At 49.8% G+C, this 23,013-nt stretch overlaps 1 protein-coding gene across 3 annotated transcripts in view; it reads left to right on the top strand.

Annotated features, from left to right (window-relative positions):
- The window catches only part of ABTB3 (ankyrin repeat and BTB domain containing 3), a 299,425-nt gene that overhangs the window by 235,568 nt on the left and 40,844 nt on the right, over positions 1-23,013 (top strand). For 2 of the 3 annotated variants that reach the window (XM_087868779.1, XM_087868781.1), the window contains 5 exons: positions 16,187-16,352; positions 18,570-18,659; positions 20,570-20,671; positions 22,608-22,701; positions 22,818-22,953. In XM_087868779.1, the coding sequence (XP_087724905.1) occupies positions 16,187-16,352; positions 18,570-18,659; positions 20,570-20,671; positions 22,608-22,701; positions 22,818-22,953 (588 nt within the window). The remainder of the gene's footprint in view (positions 1-16,186; positions 16,353-18,569; positions 18,660-20,569; positions 20,672-22,607; positions 22,702-22,817; positions 22,954-23,013) is intronic. The other variant, XM_087868780.1, reaches the window with a different exon arrangement.

Genomic DNA, 23,013 nt, shown 5'->3' with positions numbered 1-23,013 from the left:
TGTTATCAAAAACCATAGCATCAACTTCCTCTGAGAGTTCCTCTGAGAGCGAGAGGAATAAGTATCTTGACGAGATGTGGTGGTATACCACTGGGGACACGGTTTGTGGTCCAGACTGTGGCCAGGCGTGTCTCCACTCTTCTCTCACTACTGCTGAGGCAGCCACCCCAGCATGCAGGAAGAGAATCAACCCAGCCAACTAACCGGGGTGCCCCTCTCCCCACACCCGTGACAAGCAGGAGATTTGGAAGGCCATCACTGGCTACAGTACCCCGCCTCCTCCAAGTAGTCGAGCACCCATCACCAGCTGCATCTGCAACCTTAAGTGGGGTCACTAGTGGGAAGAGGTAGCAGAAGGAAAGGAGGATGTGTGTGGACAAAGGCACGTATGGTTCTTGATTGGCAGGGCTTTGCCACAGGTGAGCAAGAAGTTAGGGAAGAGGTTAGGGGGCATAGAATATTCCAGAAGAAAGGGTCATGCAGCATGGACTTAGACAGCTGCTTATTTATCTTGTCAGAGCTGGGGCAGCCATCAGATACACCTGGATTCTGGGACCTACCACAGAGCCTGGCACGTAGTTGGTTCCAGTAGGTATTTGTGGAAGGAAGGAAGGAGAGTGGCGTTACTGGGTATGTTGGTGCTATTACAAGTAAACGGACAGTTTTCCTGGACTAACGCAGATGCAGAAAGGCTTCACCATGGAGACGTGGGTAGACAAGTGAGAGTCAGGTGCCTCGAAGAGAGGCCTCGACTAAGGAGGCCTTTGTAGGAGACGCTGGCAGACAGGTGACCACGGACGTCTCGGGTGCAGGGGAGCGTGCCCCAGGAAAGGGACTGATGAAGAGGACGCACTGTGACACGAAGGGAGAGAGGCCCTAGGTCAGAGAAGAGCCCGAAGAAGGTGAGGTAGCAGGCGCCAAGGGGACCCAGGCAGAGAGGGGCCCCCGAACCCTAGGCTGCAGCGCCAGCACGGACGGGCCAGCACGGACAGTGCAGCCGGAAGGGGGCCTCTGAGCGGGGCGGGGAGGGAGCACCTCGCCCTCTGCAGCTGAGCTTCCTACACCTCGGCGGGGGCCGAAACCATATTGCAGGCGACAGTTTGCCAACACTTGGAATTTGTTCTGAGCTCTCAGAGTGTTAAAAGCAAAACAGAAACCCATTGGTTGCTCGCAGCAACACAGAGAACTACATCTTAAATGGCATTTGGGGCTCGCTTCCAAATTGAAGCTTCCGATCCAAGCTGGCAGTGGGAGGGTGTGTAGCTGCCATAGGGGATTTGGCTTCCAGGGAACAGGGACCTTTTTTTTTTTTTTTTGGCCTCCTCTTGAGTCTGTTTAATTTCTGCCCAGGGTGCTTATTTACCTACCTGCCAGCAAATCTTTCAAATTCTAGTTTAAAATACTATTTACACAAGAACAGTATCTTCCCTTCGCAATTAGGCAACCAGTACTTATTACAGAGACACGTGCTTAGTACAGAGTACTCAGTACAAAGTACTTAGTTCAGAGCCATGACAACAAAGGGGCTTTGGGTAACAGGGAAGGCGCGGGTCCCCTCCTTCAGCATGTCGGTAGTCTGCACAATGTGCCGTGTGCGAGCGCCATTTTTCCAGAATGAACTTCCCCAATAAATTGCTCTACGAAATGTTAAGAACCACCGGACTCGACGATCTCCAAAGGCCTGTCTAGCCCTGAAGATTATTCCGTCTTGTGGCCTGACGTTAGATGTGCAGATGGGAATGAGACGTTTACCTGTGGGGGAAACTGAGGCACACCAAAATGGAAAGGAATAGGTGGAGCTTCAGCTTATGGCCGCGCCTCTATCTTAGCAGGTGATAGAGGGAACTAATGATGGAGAACCTGCCTGGCGCAGACCCCATCCTGGGCGCTTCTCACGCTCTGCTCCCTTCAGCCATAGGAGGGGGCTTTCCTTTCCTTGGACACCGAGAACACCGAAGCTCCAGGGGGTTGGGAAGCCTGCCCACCATCACATGTAGAATGTGTCCCATCTTGGATTCGAAGCAAGTCTGTCTGACTCCAAAGCCCAGTTCTTTCTGCCAAAGGGGTAGCTCCAGTCAGAGAATCCACATCGGGAAAGGTGAGAGTCACGTTGAACGAGGTCCACAGTTTCATATTGAAAGGCTCAGCCTCCAGCCTTAGCTCCTCTTAGAAATTCGGGTGCACGGCAGCCTCTTGCGCCAACCTAATATAGTCCGCATGGACCAGTGCCAGAGATCCTCGTGAAGACCTAACGTGGAAATACTCTACGAAGTGGCCGGGAGATATATGGGAAGGACTCAACCTCACTAGTCATCCTGAAATGCATTCCCAACCACACCCAGGTACGCCTTTCACACCCATCGGACCAACCAACAAGTTACAGTGTGATGATAGCAGATTTGAGCAGCGATGTGGAACAGGGAGACCGCCTCTGTACCACCGTCGGGCCCTCCGAATCCACTTTCAAGTAAGCTTGGAAACACATTATTCTACTCTTATGTCTATACCCTGGAGAAACTCCTCCGTGTGGAAATAAGGAGGCGTATACAAGGATGTTCATTTTGTAATTATAACAGCAAAATAAAGAAAAAGGAAAAGAAACAAGCTGTCTGCAAGAGAAGGAACGAGTAAATGTTCGTTCAACGGAATACCGAGTAGCAAGGAAAATAAATGAACCACATCTACATGTTATTACACAGCCAAATCCCAGAAACAGTATTGCGTAAAAAAAAGAAAAAAAAAGATCATCGAGGCAGGATTTTGTGTAGTGTGCTAACATTTACATAAAGTTTACCACCATGCAAAATGGACTGTATAGTATCAGGAATTCAGTAAACGTAGTAAAATGTATGAAGCGTGCGTAAGGATGATAAATGTCAGACTGAAGAGGGAAGGTCGTCTCAGGAAGAGGGAAGGTCATCTCAGGAAGGTGGATAGCATCATAGAATCAGGAGGGGCGTGCAGTACTTAGAATGCTTTGTTTGTACTTACAGTGCTCTATTTTTTCCGCCGGGTTGGCTGGTGAGCATATAGGTGGTCATTGTATTACCTTTTTATTTTACATGTGTCCTGAATTAATTTATTAACGATGAAAGTTACTTAGCTAGTGTTTGCAATAGCATATTTAGAAGGCCGGTTCTGGGATGTTAATAAGCATTTGATTTTTTAAAGTGGCAAGTGTTCCAATAAATTTGGGGAACACTGGCCTAAATAAAAATCAAATAGGTTTTTAAAAAACTTTCTCAGTGCTTTTAACATCCTGTGTTTCTTGTAAGTCCCAAAGAGAAGGTTATCCTATTTAAATACTTTACCGTACAGCAAGGGTTGGCAAACTAGAACTGTCTGCCTTCTATTTTTATTTTTGTTTGTTTTGTTTTGTTGTTTAAGATTTTATTTATTTATTTGACAGAGAGAGAGAGCGCGCACATGGGCACAAGCAGGGGGAGAGGCAGGCAGAGGGAGAGAGAGAAGCAGGCTCCCTGCTAAGCAGGCAGCCTGATACGGGGGCTCGATCCCAGGACCCCGAGATCATGACCTGAGCTGAAGGCAGACGCTTCACCAACTGAGCCACCCAGATGCCCGCTGCCTCCTATTTTTATAAATGACATTACCTGGACCACCAGCCACACGCGTTTGCTTATTATGGTCTGTGGCTGCTTTCACACCTTGCTTTCCCCTAGTGGCAGAATTGAGTAGTTACGACAGAGACCGTATGGCCCACAAGGCCTAAAATATTTACTAATCGGCCTTTTGCAGAACACATTTGTGCACCCACTGTAGAGCACCTTATGGGACTGGTGTCCCTGGGAATGTTGGAATTGTCACACTCAAGCTTTGCCCTTATACCACAGCAACTGGTGCGTGTGTGTATTTGTGAAAATTATTATACAGAAGCCACCTAGTTCTTTCTAGACCCCTTGGAGGATGGTGTGTGTACTTTTCTCTTTGAATCTCCAGCACCTAAGCCAGTGGCCGGGATGTACTTGGCACTTCCCATGTGCTTCCCTGAATTGATTTTAATTTAAAACCCCATTTGCGGCATGGATTCATTAGGATACAGATTCATTAGCCATGGCAGATCTGCAAAATACCTGTGGTTTGGATAAGACGGGAGTTTGAAATTCTCCATCATACAACGGTCCAGGCGTGAGCAGTCTGGGGCTGTTATGGCAACGCCGTGCCAGGGACCCAGGCACCTTCCGTCTTGTCGCTCTGCCATCCCATGGGTGATACCTTCCTTTGCATGGCCTGATATGGCTGAGCCCACCCACCGGGACTTCCTCTCTTTAGTGGGAAGAGGGAGAGTAGAAGGATAGAGCAGACCCCAGACACTGCACACATCACTTCCCTTCCCCCTGCTGATGCGCACTTAGTCGTGTGGCCGCATCTGATTGCCAGGGAAACTGGGGGACTGTCATCTTTCTCTGGGCAGCCGTGTGCCCAGCTAAACATTCAGGTCCTACAACGATACGTGAAGGAGATAAAGGACTCTCTGGGGGACAATAACCAGCCTCTGCCAAAAAGGGATACATTAAGGGCTTGCCAGAATTAGGGGTGACTCTTTTCTCTAAAGGATAGGCCTCATTTTCGACTCTTTTAAAATAAGCCATGATGCCAAAGCAAGAGCCGTGTGACGATGCCTCATTATTTTCTACTCAAAATAACACGACAGCACGTTCGGAAATGAGCGCGCGAGTATCATTCTCCTGGGCGTTTGTAGCCCTTGCATCTGAGAGAGATCTTTTTTCACATATTTGAACAGACCCAGAATTTCTATTTTGCGGGAGGGCGAACGCAGTGGGTTTTGCCACTAACTGGCCATCTACTTCGGAGGAGGAGAAAGGTTCCAGGCCCCTGGGGACCTCTCACAAGGCGGAAAAGATTGGCCGCGAGGAGGACGTGGAATCCTACTTCCGTGACCTCATCCGAGGCGGTTAGTGAGCCGGCCCTTCTCTGTACTTTGGCAGCAGCACTAAAGAGCAAATAGACACAATTTTTGGACGAAGGTCTCTCCTAGGAACTTTGCACCATTACATGTCCCATTTGCTGTGATAATACAGTTTTTTTCCTTAGAAAGGTGGGCGGAGATCGTGGTGTGACTTACTTCAGTCTCCATTTGTTCACCTTTCCGCTACCCCAAAGAGAGGAAAAACTCATCAGCTGGGGGCCTGGAAGTATGAAAGGGAATTTGGCTTTTTGGGAAAGTGTGTTGAGCAGGGGGGGCCGGGGGCTTGTATCCAAGTCAGGCCCATCGTCCTCTGAATTGTCATTTCACAATTCATTTCTGAAGGCACCGTTTTATGGTCACGCTTACAGAATCCCGTAATGGGAACTGCTTGGTCTATAAGAGATGATGCAAAAAGATGTGATTACCCTCCACCAGGATTTCTCAACCTCAGCCTCTCTCAACTGTAGACATTTGGGGCTGGATTATTCTTTATTTGGTGGGGGGAGGGGGTGCGGTGTGCATCATAGGCTGTCAGCAGCATCTGTCTACCTGCCAGACACCAGCAGCACGTCCTTACCTGTGACCACCCAGACTGTCTCCAGACGTTTCCAGGTGTCCCTTGGGTGACAGAGGCACCCCTGGTTGAGAATCACTGCTCTACCCAAGTCTAAAGGTATCCGTAGAGAGACTTGCTAAATGACCTTAGAGGAAGACATGGAGTCTGCTCCTCTGGGACCCCTTCAGATTGGTTAATGCTTCCCAGGCCTCTCATATCCTGATCTTAGCAAGGTTAGGACCTGGCCTGAGTGCTCTAGTCCAGCACCGACCTTCTGGGATTCTGCAAGCCAGAAGCTGCTGAGTGGGACTCGTGTCTGCCGGAGGACTTGAAGGAAAGCAGGATACAGGGTGAGGATCTGAGGTGAGGGCACACCACGCGTGCAGGCAAGAAAGCAGGAAGGAGATGTGTGTGTGGCATGGGCAGCGGGCCTCGTTGGCTGGAACGGTGAGGAAGAAGAAATGGTTGGGTGATGGGGAACTCTCCAGAGGGCATTTGCAAGAAGGCCTCGAGGTTGAGGGCTGTGAGTGGGAATTTATGTTTCTTTGGCCCCCGGCCCAGGACGTGGCATCTAGCAGTGAGCCAGGCAGCGTCTGAATAGCATCTAAGGGAACGTGGAAGACCTCCATAGCACAGACAGGCAGGGGGTAGGGGTGGGGGGGGGAAGAGCAGGGCTCCAGCAACAGTCTGCCTGGTTCCAATCTCAGACCTACCATCTGCTGGCTCTGGGACCTGGGTGAGTTTCTTAGCCTCTCTGTGCTGCAGTTTCCTCTTCTGAAAGATGCAGATAAGTTCTGCAGGGTTAAGGGAAGGATTCGACAAGATGGTGTATGTGAATGAGTATATGTGTGTACGTATATCTGTTATAGGTAGATACACACGCCTACTTAATCACGTATCCATTCACAGGTATGTGTAGGATCTGTTTATATCTGCGTGTGTATATACATGTACAGTTAAAATAGTTCCTGGCACACAAGAAATCCTTTATGTGTTTGCTATTACTATTATTATTATTAGGGAAGCAGTAAAATATTTTGAGTACAGAGGCACTGTCTGACACATAATAGGTGATCAGAATGAATTAATGAAGAATTCTTAACATAGGAGTTCCTTAATATCTATCTATGATTCTAGAACTTAACCACATTCATCCTTCGCTACTCCAGGGCCCAAACTCAGAGGCCCAGGGCCAGGCAGGGAACACACGAGTGGACCCAGCGTGACAGAAGACAGCAGAGAGGACTGGGCACGTGTGCGTCCCACATGAAAGTTATTTGCAGCCTGTTTTCAAACTGTGTGCTGGGCAGCAGTATGGGTCTTAGGACTGCCCTGGCCTAGGGTTTGCCCCTCAGCCCCACACCCTGTGTGTCTCCCCGCTCCCTGAAATTCTCTTCCAGTCGGACCTCCTGCACCTCACAACAAGAACAGAATGTGGCCTTCTTCTTGGCTCCTTGAGAACCACGGAGCTGCTTTGTGACAGAAGTGTCAACCAGCACATTCTTGGCCTCGTTCCCCCCGCCTCATCCCAATACACTGGAAAACTAGAGAAGGGCATAGCGGGGACACCTGCAGGCCTGATGCACCCCTCAGGACTCCCCTCCCCCTGCCCGCCCCGGCAGCCTGGCCAGTGCAGCCACAGGCATGCCCAGAGCACACTGTCTGGCTTTTGTCCTGTGGGTCACCAGACCCTTGTGAACAAAACCCAGGAACCTACTCTCCTACATACTTGGTAGGAGTATACCCCTGCCTTGGACCTGCAGACTCTCGTATTCTTATCTAGAGACAAAAGAAGTTAGGAAATGGGAGAACGCAGCCAAATCTGACCCTTTCAATTCTTTCAATTCAAGGTATTTTTCCGTTCTGATGCGTTAGGAGAGTAGCCGTAAGGGGCACTTACTTTCTTAGCTCCTGTATTAGTTAGATGACAAGAGTAACTCAAAGTACAGGGACTGAACTAAAATAGATGTTTCTTTCTCCGTCATGTAATAGATCAGCCAGGGCAGGCTGATGGGGCAACTCTGCTCCACACGATCCCTCAAAGACCCCAGATCCTTCCGTCTTCTTGCTCTGCGGTCCCTTGAGAGCAGGCATCAGCAAACCATGGCCCATGAGTCAGCCTGGGTATTTTTTAATAAAATGTTAGGGGAGCACAGTCACACCCATTTGTCTATGGCTGTCCTCAAGCCCCAACAGAGACCCTCAAGCCTAAAGCCTAAAATAGTGACGACCTCACTCAGTAAGATAAAGTTGGCCAACGCCACCTTAGCGCATTGGGCTCACCTGCGTGGTCAGCGCTCGGATGTTGGCAAGTCTGCTTATCAGCTGGGGAGGGGGATATAGGGCTATTACCCCAGGGCTCGACGTTCCTTTTAAAAGCCGGTGACGTAGACAGTGGTGTGCTGGTGAATGTTCAACAGCAGGACAGCGGGAGCCGTGGCTTGTAGTGCCTGCCGGATTCCATGGGGTAAATACTTCCATGATGGCTGATTTCGGGCTAGCAGGGAGATGTCACCAACAGAGTGGGGAGGAGGCACACAGCCGGTTTCCCAGCCAGTCCGAGCTGGCTCCCGCTCACCACAGGACACGAAAGTTCCTGCATCCCTTCCTCCTCCTGTTTGTTGACTCTAGGCAAATGGCTGTCGCTGGCCACAAGGGGAAATAGAAATTTCTAACCCGACAGCCACGTGCCATGCCAAAACTCAGGGAGGGCCAAAGATTCTGTACTGCTCTAAGGAGAGGGGTGGAGAAGGAATGCTGGGAGATAGCACTCCTTGCCGCACGTGTCTTTCCCAGATGGTCCCCTTGGCCACGTACAAGAGTTTGCGTGACGTAAGAGCAAAGACAGAGAAGCTCAAGTGTTGGGATGGAGGAAGGGAGGAAAGCTGGTGCAAAGTAAGGAATGGTTCATGAGCACCAGAAAACATGGGATCAACTCAGAGAATGTCCATGCTTGGAGGCACCCAAGAGCTTGACTAGCCCCATGCCCCCATTTTATGGATGAGAAAAACGGAGGCTGTTGGAGGAAATGTGATTTATGCAACGTCACACAGCTGTTGGGTGGTTCAGCCATGACTTAAAACCACATTCATCTGAGCCTTTACCCTGGCCCTGTTCCCGCCGTACCAGTTGCTTTCAGAACTGTTTATTGGGGCTTTGTTGTTCCTCTCGCCTGGCTGAGCTGAGAACTGGCCTCAGAACCCTCCTTCACACCATTCTCCCAGCCGCCATACAAATGAATCAGAGTTGGTGTCTGAGATTAACCCTGTTTTCCACACCCTGGCTTAGGTGTTGTCTCATAGCCAACGCATTACCCTCATTCCTGAAGAGGTACTGGGGGTGTTGCGTGTCTGTGATGTTTCTGTTGCATTTCAGATGGCTGACCAATGTCCACATCTTCTAGAAGTTCATAGTCTCTGTCAGCATCACACATCCCACGTTCTCTAGGCATGTGTCCATATGCCACCAGGGATTCCAGAGTAGCCAGAATAGGTTTGTGTGCACTGTCTCCCTTGTTCCCCACAAAATCTAAATGCATTTGTCCTGTTCTCCCCATGTGAGAGATGAGGAGGCGGAAGCCCAGAGAGAGAGGGGGAAACTTGCCCAGGGTTATGCAGCCAGGAACTAGGCTGTGTTGGCATATATATCATCAGTAGTTCTCTCTGCCACCCTTCAGTGAGCTCCCGAGGGTCCAGATAAATGAAATCAGCGTCGTTGTCTCCTTCTCGACATCATAAATCTCTCTGGTATCCCACAGAGGAACATGAAAGGCTGGCTGGCTGAGCCTCAGTTAGGACTTGGAGTTAGGGTTATGCCTCTCATTTTTCTCCCAGACACCTCTGTTTTCCATTACGTGGTCACCCCTGTAGCTAACAGCCCACTTAATGTCCTTCTCTGCGCAGCCTGGGAGGGCAGGGCCCCATCTGGCTCGCGTGCTGCTGGTGAACAGTGCGTGGGAATGCGTGAATCACGACATTGCCCCTAGCCTGGGTTGGAATGGAGGTAGAAGGAGCCAAGTGACTTGAAGGCAGGACACTGAAGGCCTCTCGGTCACTGCGTCCTCCTCTGTATGCTGGGGATCCGGAAGCCTGCCTTGTGGGGTTCCTGGGAGGGTTTAAGCAGGATGTGAGCGTGGGCTCTGAAGTCAGAGCGGCGGGGTTGAACGCCAGCCCTCCCGCCTACGAGCTGTGGGACCTTGGGCAAGTGACAGACGTCCCAGGTCTCGGCTTCTTCACCTGTAAAATAAAGAGGACAGTGGGTTATTTGGAGCTGAGCTGTCACCTGTGAAACGTTCAGCACAGGGACTACCTGTAAATGCCGCTGTTCGTACCCACTGCAGTGTGTTAGGAAAACTGTAAATCTTTACTCTTTCTCTGACTACTGTTAACATCTTTACTCCGTTCCAAGGCAACTAATGTGACTGCCAGCCTTGGAACCATGTTACAAGCCAAATCACGGGTCCTGGGGCCCAGGCAGCAGAGGGGGGCGGTATCACCCCCCCCCCAGAGTCATCTGCTCAGCAGGTAATCACCCCTGCCTGGGCCCCGCGATGGTGGGCACTGGCGTCTTCCATGGGAGCAGGGCAGAGCAGCTCCACCATCCCCCCCACAACCCCTCCCCCAGGCCGACCCCTGGTTGCTGCCTCTGAGAGGGGCCTGGGAAGTTGCCGTCTCCCAGGCTGCCAGCCGGCTGGTAAGACCGAGATGAACAAGAACAAACACGGAAGGGGAAGTGAGAAGCCTCGGGAGCAAGAGCAGAGCTGTCACACACGGGCTCTGCAGACAAGGCCCCGGCGAGGGCCGGGCGCCACGGCAGCTGGAAAGGGCTGTGGCAGCAAGGGAGGACCTGCCCTGGGACTGAAGAAGTGTGTAGTGGGAAGATGGGGGGTGGGGGACCTCCAGATGCCTGGTTAAATCCCTGGAAAGAGGACCTACAATCACAAAGTAGCGTGCATATACGAATACAAATAAGTATGCATCCTGTGTATGGTTATCATCACACACTGCGCTGAGTGGCTCAACAGTATGATTTCTTAATCCCCATCACAGATAGAGGCCTAAGGACTACGATTATCCTCCCTGCTTTGCAGATAGGAAAGGAGAGGCTTAGAGGGGTTAGTTCCCCGCCCAGGGTAGCAGGTATGAAGCAAAAAGGGATGTGAACCCTGCTCCATGGGAGACAAGCTTTAGTGTCGAACACTCAGACCTGTGCCTCAGTTTCCTTGTCCATAGAATGGAAATAATGATAACACTGCCTTCAAGGAGAGGTCGGTTGAAGTGGTAGGAATTGAGCACTCGGTATGGTGTCTGGCTCACAGTGAGCATGCAGTAAGGAATGGCTTCTTTCTTCCTGGTGAGGGGAGGTCATGGTTGTGGGGACTCTTTGGGCCTTTGAGGTTCAGATCCCAGAGTCACGCACGGAAGCCCAGTGATTGCCAGCACATTGCTGAGAACTGGGCTGTACAGAGTGCTTAGTGGGACAGACTCTGGAGCCAGACTGCCCGGGTTTAAATCCTGACTCCTGCTTATTAGCTGTGTGACAACGAGCAGGTTAATTAACCTCTCTATGCCCCATTTTTCTTGTCTGTAAAGTTAATAACAATAATGCCTTCCTCGTGGGGTTATTGTGAGAATTAAACACGTTAATATTTGCAGAAAGTTGTAATATGCCTGGTACATGGTAAGAACTAGTATTTGTTAAATCGGCAAAATGTGTAAAAATGCTAGTGTCCCCATTTTACACGTGAGAAATGGCATGAGATTAAATTACCTGTGCAGGGTTAGGAGCACAGCATAAGCAGTTAGTGAGGTAGAGTCAGGTGACAAACCCAGGCTGTCAGCCTTCTGAGCCCACGCCCCTGGGGATAGGCTTACCAGAGTTAGCCTAGAGTCCAAGCTCACGGAGCCTGGGAACTGCCTGGCACCTTCTAGCATGGCTGGGGGGGGGGGGGGTGTCACGATTGGTCCCGGGGGTAGGGAGAAAAGAAGGCCCGGGAGCCTGGCTGGGCAGGCCCCCAGCATCCTGAGTGGCTCTGCTCTGCGATTTCCTGCCTGTTGAACTGTTCCAGAAACTGTGCTTTCTTCAAGTGTGACCCCCATCCCCCTTCCCTTCCCGACCTCTGTCATCACTTCAGTCTGCTTGCAAAACCGTGCTGAGGCACAGCAGCCTTTCTGGGGGCCAGGGTGTCCCCACTGAGAAAAGGACTGCCTTTATTCTGGTGAAATTTGTTAGATACGGTGTCTGATTTTGAGACCCTAGGAAGTGCTATTACTACAGCGTTCTTCGGTCTCCAAGTCTCTGTATTTGGTCCTTCCAAATACGCTGTGTTCTCTCCGGTCTACGCCTTGCTTTGTGATTTACAATAATGATTATGATGTGAGATCGCTAACATTTCATGAGAGCCATGCGCTAAGCTCTGTCGTCTGGTAGGAAGCTATTCTTACTATAAATTCATTTTACAGATGAGAAAACTGAACAACAGAGAGGTTAAGTGACTTGCTCCAAAACTGCACAGCTGCTAAGTAACAGAACTGGGAGCCAGAGTTCCTGCTCACAACTCCCATGTATGCTAGCTTTAAAAATGAACATATGAATAAAATGTGTCTGAGGCCTCACCTGCTTGCGTTTATCGCTGGGAGTACATCAAGAGATGAGCAGAATGCATCAGCATCCCTCCTCAACGCTGCCTCCTTCCCAGGGGAGAAAGGCAACGAGATTGCTTGCTGCGCTCAGGCCTGCAGGCTTCTTGGCAAACATCTTTCTGAAGTCACATTCTCGAAGGGGTGGAAAATATCGAGCCAATCTCTTGGGGCCCAGGCCCTTGAGAAATCAGAGAAATTGACTACTTCCGTAGCTGACCTCTTAGTTAAATTGATCAGATTTTTTATGGCATTGTTGAAAGCCACTGGAGGGGAAAACCACAGAGTTGATCACTTTCTAGTGAAGCCCCAGGTGACCCGCTTACTAGATTTCTGCATAAATAAGTCCCACCCTTCGGAAGGCGCACGTCTTCACCCAGGCCCCAGGGGGACCTATTGGTCTTCCGTGGCAGATGCTTCCGGGACCTTCCAGAAAGAGTAAATGGAGCTCTGAGTCGTGTTTACAGGAATGCTGCAGGAATTTAAATGTCACAGAGTTAAATTTTCTAACGAACCGGGTTGAACAGAAAGCCATGTTTTCACAAGCCTTTATGGACCATGTTTCTTACCTGCTGTCGCTGGTAACATTCAGTAACCAGAACCATTACTCATTTTGTACGACTGAGAGATTCTTGAAAAACAGGTGTTTCCTGGGGCCTGCTCTCAAAGGGTAGGTGGTGCGTGGCTCCCTCTCAGCTAAGACCCTGTGCTTCAGGCACGTAAGAGGCCACACCAGATAGATGGGGTCCTGCCCCCAGGAGGCTGACAGCAAACAAACGGTAAGATAGACAGAGAGACAGATAGGAAGAATAGAATGGAGTAATCACAGATTGTGAAAGGTGCTAAGAAAGGGAAGGGTGAAATCAGCCAGAGATGGGGCATGTAAAGGCAGGAAAGGGGGGTACCCTCCTTTAGAGAGGGCCTCCTCTGGACATGACATTCAAGCTCATATTTGAGGGCTGAGAAGGAGCCAGCGCTGCAAAGAGCCAGGAGAGGGAAGAGGAAGTATGAAGTCCTCAAGGCAGGAGATACCCTGGCCAGCGGAGGGCAGCACCTGCCGAAGGCCGTGGGGGCGGGCCCCACCCCTGCAGAGCCCGTGGGCCAGGCCCCAGAGCTGAATTCTAGTCTCAGTACCCGGGAAGGCATGGAAAGGTTGTAAGCAGAAGCACCACACGGTCTTACTTACATTTTAAGCTCACTCTTGCGTAAGAGACTGGTTTGGGGGCACCTGGGTGGCTCAGTCGGTTAAGTCTCTGACTCTTGATTTCGGCTCAGGTCATGGTCTCAGGGTCCTGGGATCCAGCCCTGTGTCAGGCTCCCTGCTCAGTGGGGAGTCTGCTTGTCTCCCTCTGCCCCTTCCCCTGCTCATGAGCATGTGCTCTCGCTCTCTCGCTCTCTCTCTGAAATAAATAAATCTTTCGAAAAGAGAGAGAGAGACTGGCTTGTATGGAGAGCGGACTGGAAGCTGACAGACCAGTGGGGAGGCCACCACACTTATCTAGACGAGAGGCCAGTGTTTGGAACCCGTGTGTGGGCCTTGGAGCTAGAGAGCAGTGGATGGGGTTGGGGTTGGGGTGGCAAAATCCAGCTGATGGAATGGCCATGAGCATGGGAGAAGGTTCTGGTCTGAGTACCTGGGTGGACAGGGGTGCCATCCCCAGAGACGGGATGACTGGGGGACGGGTTTGGAGGGTGGGGGCTGGACGTGTTAAGAAAAAGTTGCATTTCGGACATGCTACACGTGAGGGTCCGGGAGACGTCCAAGAGATGTGCTCAAGAAAGCAGGGGTATATGGGCTCACTGCTTACCAGCCCTGTGACATGGGCAGGTTCCCCAACTCTAGAATGGGGCTCCTGTTAGCACCTCCCTTGTGGGCTTCTGGTGAAGCCTGTATGACTTCATACAGGGAAAGAGCTTAGATTTCAATAGTAAGAACTCAATGAACGTTAGCTTCCTATAATAACAATTATTATCATCACCATCTTAGCTACAGTAATTTCCTTCCCATTTGTCTCTTTGTAATTAAAATCAAGGGCCTCTGTAGCTGGTAAACACTTGTGCTGATGTTCTTGGAGTTACTGACTTATGAGTCTGGGCTCTCAGGGAACTCGGGGTGGGGTCTAGCCCCCGATCATGGTGCCCACACATTTCTCCAGTCACGTGGAATTCAACTTGACTCCAGGGGGGGGGGAAATGCTTAATTGAGAAAGTCAGTCAAGCATGGAGGGTAGCAGAAGGGACTTAGACACAGACGGGAGAGAGGAACTGCAAGTTCACTTGACAATGACAATTCATAGCATCTTTGCTCTCAAGAAGGAGGCTCTTGATTTCACAAATCAGCCTCTTCCCAGACTAGATAGTGGTCTGTTAGAAGAAAAGTTTTCCCTACCGTTAGACAAATCTGATACCTCCCCAAGTTCTGTACATACACCCCACCCAATCAGGGGTCCAGACACGTCAACACAACACATGCAGACCCCCACCTTTCCCTCTCCAGAAGCCTCTGTCATGTGCCCCAGAACCTGGCTCTGTTGCTCTCACCCTTTTTTGCTCTGTCCTATTTGGCCTGGACCATCTTTTAGGGAACTTAGATGCAGCCCACTACCACACTGGGAGTTTCCTCTCTTCCCCTGGAGATGCTGGGATCCATGGTCTGTCCTTGTGTTCTTTTCAAATCATGGCAGATGGCTCTGCCCTTTCCCAAATTAAAAAAAAAAAAAAAGTCTAATTTCAATTTCTGATAAACAGCCAAGAGTGTTCTAGTGCAAGTTTGTTCCATGCAGTATTTACTAAAGTACTTTTATTTGCTAAATCTAGCAACCCCCTCACTGTGAGAGTCCCAAGTTCAAGCCCCATGCATCATGCCTCATAGCATAAATCCCATCACGTCTTGGATGCTGAGGCCAAGGGTCCTTTGGTCCTCCCCCCCCCCCCAACACCTGCAGAGCCCTCAATCATCCCTGGAGAGTCCTCCAACAGTGTTGGGTGGTCTTGGCTCCCCTGCCTGCCATGAAAAGGTCTTAATCCTGGAGTTCAGGGTCCTGGTCAACAGTGGGCCTTTCTTGGTCCTTCCCAGTGCTCATACAAATGGGCTCTTGGAGGCCTAGCCCAACACTCAGCTCCTGAGGTGTGCATGCCGATTAGACCCCACATCAACACCAAGCTTTCGTGCTTGTCTCTGGTTTCTGTCTTCGCTGCATCAGCTCCCCCTGGTGGCCAGAAGCAAATTCTTACTGTCTCCTGTCCAGAGCCCCACTATCTCCTACCCTGGGTTCCTATTTCACGGTAGCCTTCTGCCCAAGCAGAGATGAATGATAGATCAGAAACCCAACGAGGAGTCAAGCACAAACCCATCCCACCCACTTCCTGAGGCTGCCTTTGTGGTTCACCCCTCAAGGGCTTTCCCCCAGGTCCTAGCCTTATTGATGAAGAGGAGCCTCGGAGCCATAAACTTTCTGGAAGAGTAGCCCCTCTCATTTCCTCCAACGATAAAAAAGAAGGCAGTTCCCCCATAAACTTACCCTTTTCTTAGGTCACAAAGTGGCTTAGTTAGAAGCAGGAATGGAACCAGGAATTCTGAACACCTGGCTCCTTTCCTTGGTTTCCACCCTCTGAATGAGCAAGGGGAGGGCACAGAGAGGGGTCTGGGACAGTGTCTACTACAGGTTGCTGGCTGTGTGGCCCTGGGCAAGTCCTTTATCTGTGTATTTATCTCCATGGTTAAAAGAGGGGTAATGATAGTACTTGCCCTGTGGGGTTGTATAGGGATTGAACAAAACTAACTCATGTTTAGCAGAGTGCCTACCCCATAGTCAACGTTCAGTGAATATTAGCTCTCGCCATACTTAGCACAGAGGAAGACAGATAAGCGGCAGTTACGAAGGACAAAGGATGAAGACATCCGTATTTTAATTGGAGCCTAGGAACAGGCAGTTGACATGGAAAAATGCAAAGGATCCTTGGTGCTTTCTAGCTCTCCTGGTCCTCAAGGACCACTTCCTGGGGAAGCCACTGCACCCAACTGACCGTCTCTCCCTTCCTTAGGGCCGACGACTGCTTTTGTGCTTCTCGGAAGCTGGATGCAGTGGCCATCGAAGCCAAGTTTAAGCAGGACCTGGGCTTCCGGATGCTGAACTGTGGACGGACTGACCTGGTGAAGCAGGCAGTGTCTCTGCTGGGGCCCGACGGCATCAACACCATGAGCGAACAGGTACAGGGTCTGAGAGTCTGAGCGGACCCCCCCCCCCACCTCCAGCAGGTGCACTGCCCCCTGCCAAGATGGAAGCAGCAGGCCCTGGACACACACTCCCCCTACTGGTGACTTAGGGTGTTTTTTTTAATGTAGTTATAGTCTTAATTTTTAAAATATAAAAATATCCTTGTTCATCTTTATAGAAGTTGCACATGATCATTGCAGCTGAAATGGAAAATAGAGAAAAACAGACCTATTCCAGAAAGGAAATAATGCCATCACCCAGATAGCCATCATTTATATTTAGCATGTGTCCTTCATGTCCTTTTTTGAGCATGGTTAAAATTAGTGCTCTGCCTGCCTTTCTGTTACCGCATCACAGAACAGCTCCAGGAGTATTTTTACCAAACTTTCAGGGTATGTTTAAGATACACAGAAGTCATTCTGGGGAACCCTAGGAGGCACCTCAGAGATAGGCAGCTGCCCCCCGAGCCCCTGAGACTGAGGTATGGTGAGAGGCTGGTGTGTCTACCAATCAAGAGACAGCATGTGGGTGAAGATGTCACGGACAGAGAAAACAAACAGCAGTTTTCAATGTGAGCCCCAGATGGAAAGTCACAAGGGACAGATGGAGCTGTTTTTCATATGGACAGCTCATGCCGTGAGTTCCAGGGGAAGAATAGTAGCTAAGAATCTTCCTGAGCAGCGAGGAGTCCTAACACACACACACACACACACACACACACACACTTCCATTATTTTTTTAAAAGAGATTTATAACGTCTTGCCTTTTCCAATAATTTATATTAAAGGTACTTTGCAGTATCATTAAATACTCTTTTTTTAAATCACTTTTAATGGCTCCATTAAGGGTAATATTATTTATTCAGTTTGCCACCCTCAGTTGTTAGATATTTAGGTTGTTTCTGATTACTTGTATCAACAATGCCGAGTTAAACACACAGCATTTGTTCAAATCCCTGATTATTTCATTAGGGAAGTTTTTTTTTAATTGAAGTATAGTGGACACAATAGTTTCAGGTGTACAGAATCATGATTCTACAATCCTATATGTTATGCTATGCTCATCATTAAGGAAATTCTTGAAAGTGGAAATAGTGGCTCGAACGTATCAACCGTTCTGAAGGTTCTCAATCTCAAATTACTTTCCCAGAGATTTTGTTTCCTTGTACACACCCTCCAACAGTATATGTGTTTCCCTATTCTTTTTTTACTTACCTTTTGCCAGTCTTTCATTGGAGCTTTACTGTCTTCTTCATTTAGAAGAGCTCTTTACATATTAGACGTATAACCCTTTGTTATAGTATGGCAGACGTGTCTCGATTTATTGTCTATCTTTCCATTTTGTTTATGATGTTTTCAATTTCATGTCCTCAACACTGTAATGATTTCTGTCTGTGATTTCTTCCATTACTTTTACACCTTAGAAATAGATCCAATTAAATGTCTTTTATGGTTTTAATTTTTTCTCTATATCTCTAATCAAACTAGAAATTATTTTAGCTTATGGTGTGAGATAAGGCTCTAATTTGCATGTTTTCCCAAATAGCCACCTTTACAGCACTATTTATTGAAAACTCCATCCCTTCCTTCTGTTGGTTGTGGAACTTCAAAATAAACAGGAGTCACAAGCAAATATGGAATTCCTAAAAGCCATTCCTCATTCGCTTGCCTTTTGCTTGTAAATGATAATGTCAGACCCGACGTCAGTGACGGGGGCATGCTCAGAGGCATCCAATTTCCCTTGACACTGACCTGCCGCTTATAGAAAGCAAAGATGACGCTTGTTATACTGTGAAGGAGAAAATGTCAAGGAAACAGTGTTTATGAATTAGGTAGTTTGGAGTGATGTCACAGAATCCAGAAAGTTCCTAAGACCCGTAAGTTGAAATCAGCCACTTGTTTTAGCAAACACTCTTAGGTCTGCTGCACCTTAGGACAGACAAATGAAAACACTCCAACATAAGCAAAGATAATTGTTTAAAAAAAAAAAAAAAACATTCTCCCCCCCCCTTTTTTTTTTTGCTTACATTTTGGTTTTCAAAATATGGAGGATTATGACCTTATGAGTCCTAGGGCGGCATGTTTATTTTTTTAATGCTGGAGTTTGAATGCAAGCGTAGCCACCTACACACAAGTGAGAATTTCCATTTGTTGTGGAGTGACAGCCCCCGTGTAAACCCTCTCCGTTCTCTGGTTTTTAACCCACTGCAGGGCATGACCCCCCTGATGTACGCCTGTGTCCGTGGGGACGAGGCGATGGTTCAGATGCTGCTGGATGCCGGAGCTGACCTGAATGTCGAGGTGAGGGTGCAGAGGGCTGCAGGGCCCCTCGGCCTGGCAGTCCCCCGGGGGAAAGGAGCAAAGAAGAGAGGGGGCTTTTTCTCCCCAGAGCCACCACGAAGGGTGCTCAGTCCAGCAAATAGGTCAGACCAGCTGGTGGATTTCCTGTATCCCAAGGCCCCAGCCCAGCCACACTGCAAGGAACTGCCTGCATGTACATTTCATTTAAAAACAACCTGCAAGCTGCGAGGAGCACCTGCTTTCCTTTGCTTCAGCCGAACTGATCCATTCCTTCGGGGATCGGGGCGGAGAGCGCACTCCTGAGCCATCAGCCCTTTCTGCCTAATACAGAGCTGGTCCATATTCCCTGACCTGAGGTTTAGCTCCCCCAGATCCTCCGCCCTCCCAACCAAACCCTGATTGCTTCACCTGTTGGCTGAGTTGAAGCCACAGGTCTTCAAGCCAATCACAAAGCTTCCTAAAGGCGGTGTGGTGTATAGAGTGGAAAGCGCACCCCCACGGGCTTTAGAATTTGACACTTGGGCTCAAATTCGGGAAATGCTGAGTCTTAGCAACTTGCTTGGGCAGGAGGCTTAACCTTTTGGAGCTCCGCGTCCCCATCCGCAACAGGGAGAGAACAATCACACCCATCTCAGAGGGTCGCTGGAAGAAATAAATGCAAAGGGTACCTAGCATAAGTTCGGGACTCAGTTAATATCGGTTACCCCACAAACACCTCGAGGCTCGTAGTAGGTGAACTCACGCTTTTTGGCCATGTTCTATCCTGTCGTTCTGGCAGCCAGCGATCGGCAGCCCCAGAGGCTGGGAAGGTTGGCATGCTGCAGTCCTAGCTCAGCAACCCTATAAACTTGTTAGTGCAGAATCAGATGTTCTCGTAGTCTTAGTACTGTGCTTTTTTTTTTTTAATTAGTGAATTTGATACTCATCTGAGGAAAACAGGCAGTAGACACAGTTTTGCATCCAGGCCATTTTGGATATTACAAGTCTCAAGTATTGGGGATTTTCTTGCCTGTTATGAATCCCCCACCACCGTGCAGACCCCTGCAAGGGCTCCTCATCTTTGGGTCCTGGTGGGCTTCTCTGGTCCTCTCTAGCCCATCCCAGCTCAAGGCCTTTTCCCAGTCAGGTGATCAGTGAACTCAGCTGCTCTGAATGAAACAGGTATCACAGCTAGATAGATGCCCCCAGGAGTGTTTGGGAGAAAAGCCATGTGTGGGTGCCAGTCCTGCAGGACCCCAAACTTCAGCTGCCCTGCTGCCTCTCTTTTGGCCTAGGGTGTGTCGAGGCCCCCATATTGAAAGACCAAGATCAGATCTCATGGTGTGTCCAGGGAAGGGTTTGTGCCCAGGTTTCCAGCAGCATGAGGGTCCTAGTCTCCTAGGAAGCCAACCGAAGAGTGAAATGAGGACATGGTAGGGTGAGCTGTGACCAGATGGGAATGTCACTCCATCAGACGGGTGGTGGTCTTCCCTGGCTTGAAAGCTCGAAACAGACCTCCCCTTGCCTGAGGTTCGCTGCTGCTGAGAATCTCCCCTAAAGGTGTGGACGTCATGGTCTGGCATCTCACGCTATCTGACGTGCTGCGGCCCTCAGAAGCACTACCTTTCCTTAAGCAGAAAGAGGGGACAGGCTGGGGAGCTGGCCCACGGCCATCACAGCTCCTCCAAGGCACCTTAGAGGAGGTCAGAAATCATCAGCTTAACTCCTTGCAGGTGAGGAGCCAAAAGGAGTCCTTCCGCTGCACAGAGGACTTCAAGTCACTACCCCACTGTCACCAACGTTTCCCAAGACACTTCCAGGATGCCCTTCTGTACATCTCTAGCCCACGTGCCCAGCCACAGATAGGTCCGACTTGCTAGTCTAAATATTGTGAAGGTCACATTTTGAAAATAACTTCAATTTGTTTATAGGTTGTCAGTACTCCTCATAAATATCCATCCGTCCACCCCGAGACCCGCCATTGGACGGCTCTGACTTTTGCTGTGTTGCATGGACATATTCCTGTAGTTCAGGTATTAATGGATTTCCCTATCCACGTCTGACCTTTAATTTTACCTCCTCCATTATGCAAATCTGTACCTCTCCCAGCATGCACATTCCCTGAGGGATTCATATTGGTTAACTGCAATGAAGTATAGCACATTCATATCATATAGATGCAAATATCATATGTAATGATCTATATGGCCTGGCTTTAACCAATATGAAATGATCACAGACCCACACGCAGCCTCACACACACGAGTGGCAAACGGATGAAGCTGTTCCTGGTTGCTCGGGGGTGGGGCCTGAGCTGTGATGTTGCGGATTTGTCCATTTTGCTTGTCGTAACGTGAACGTAAGACTTGGCTGGTGTGAGACCTTGGAACCTCCCCTTAGGTGTGACCCTGGTGCTTGTGTAGAGTCTAGTGGTTTCTAACTAGTGGAAAGAAGCATCCCCAAGTCACCAAGGGAGTGGTTCGAAAAGACACTTGCTGGGATCCCACTTACTAAGAATCTGATCCCAGAGGTCTAGAGGAGGGCCTTTGCACGTGTCTTCTGAAACGGCTCCCCAGGTATGGAGAGATGCCCTTATCCGAGGTCCCTTGGGCATTGAAGTATGTATTGCTTGGGCTTTTTCTGGTTGTTGTACAGTTGGTGTTCAAGGACCAGCCGTCCAGTACATTCTAGATCTTAAACTCGGTCTTCAGTGCATCCGAAAAAAAGAAATCCGCATCCAGGTCCATTACTCCCCCTGGCGTCATCGTGCTGAGCTTTGGGTACATCGGGAACGCTTGCTTTTATGTGGTCCAAGCCTCTTAGAAGTCTGCAGTGCAGGAAGGAATGTTACAGGGAACACGGGGCAATGGTGGAGAGCCACAGGACTCTTTTGGTGTTTCCTCGGCCATGGGACTCCTTCAGGCAGATCCAAAGTCATGTTCCAGGAGGCAGAGTGTATGACGTGTCACGCTGAGAGCTGACTTCTGCGCTGTAGAATGTCATGGCCAGTTCACTCCTGGTAGAGGGATATAGTAAAGGAGAGATGGGGGGGGAGTGGCCTAGTGGACACGAGGCATCCCCAAGCCTTTAAATCAAGAACAGGAGCAGCAGGCAGCCAAGCAAAGCCAAATGAAGTCAGGCCACCTGTCCCCTGCAGGTACACGAGGCATGGAATGCCATCAGCAGCCCTTTCCCGGCTGTGCCCTCAGGGAGCCCTGGGCAGGGAGTAAAGAAGGCAGATCTCTCCCCCTCGTTTTCCATTAGCGGTGCTGAGAGCACATTCACTGTGAGTGAGGCCCAGCATGGACAGCTTCCATTTTTAAGAAGCCCAGGGATCTTCAAGAATATAGCCCAGAACGGAGTACACTCCTCAAAGCTCACTCTGCCACTTAAGTAACTGATCTCGCTGGCCAGGAAACTTAGCATTTGCTAAACTATCCTCAGAGCTACCCAGGGTGTTCTAGAAGGGATGCGTGCCCTGGTTGGCCCAGGTGGTCCCCAAACTCTTTGGAACTCAAGATTCTGTGGTTCTAAGAGACCATTCTGATGCTCTCCGAGGCTTTGTGTACCCAACCCTAAAAAGGGAGTCTTCCAGCACTCTGGCTCCATGAGCGTCTAAGCTTCTAGAAACTTGAACGTACTTATCAATCACCTGGAGATCTTGCTGAAAGGTAAACTCTCATTCAGTTGGTCCAAGGTGGGGCCTGAGAGCCAGCATTTCCAACAAGCTCCCAGGTGATGCCAATGCTGCTTTCTGCGGACCACGCTTGGATAGTCCGAGCTTCTGGGAGATTCAGGAGGCTGTCAGTTCACCCTCCGGCAGACAGCTGCCCTCACCCTGTGCACACGGCCCCTGACCCAGAGGGAGGGCAGGAACATTGGCATCGCAATGACTTCCACCAGCTTTTCCTGATGTGTCCTCACAGTGCGTGTCCTTTAAATGTCTCCGTGGCCACTCTTCCTCCACAGCTGCTCCTGGACGCCGGGGCCAAGGTGGAAGGCTCCGTGGAGCACGGCGAGGAGAACTACTCAGAAACACCCCTCCAGCTGGCCGCCGCCGTAGGTAAGAGCCGCTGAGTCTCGACCCCGCCGAGGGTCTCCACCACCTTGGCCCTCAATGTGTCTGTGACTGTATCTTTGCTTGACTCGCTTATAAAACCCCCTTCTCTGGGCTTGCAGGAAATTTTGAGCTGGTTAGTTTGCTGTTGGAGCGTGGTGCGGATCCCCTGATAGGAACCATGTACAGGAATGGAATTTCTACCACCCCCCAGGGTGATATGAACTCTTTCAGCCAGGCTGCAGCCCACGGACACAGGTAGGCTAGGATGGGCCAAAGCCACAAGGTCCCAAGTGGTGCTTGTTAAAAATGCAGATT

The sequence above is a fragment of the Ursus americanus genome, chromosome 17 (assembly GCF_024610735.1).
Source record: "Ursus americanus isolate L20-20 chromosome 17, mUrsAme1.1.p, whole genome shotgun sequence".
NCBI lineage: Eukaryota > Metazoa > Chordata > Mammalia > Carnivora > Ursidae > Ursus > Ursus americanus.
The sequence above is the reverse complement of the archived record's forward strand: the minus strand, read 5'-3'. Positions and strand labels throughout refer to the sequence as shown.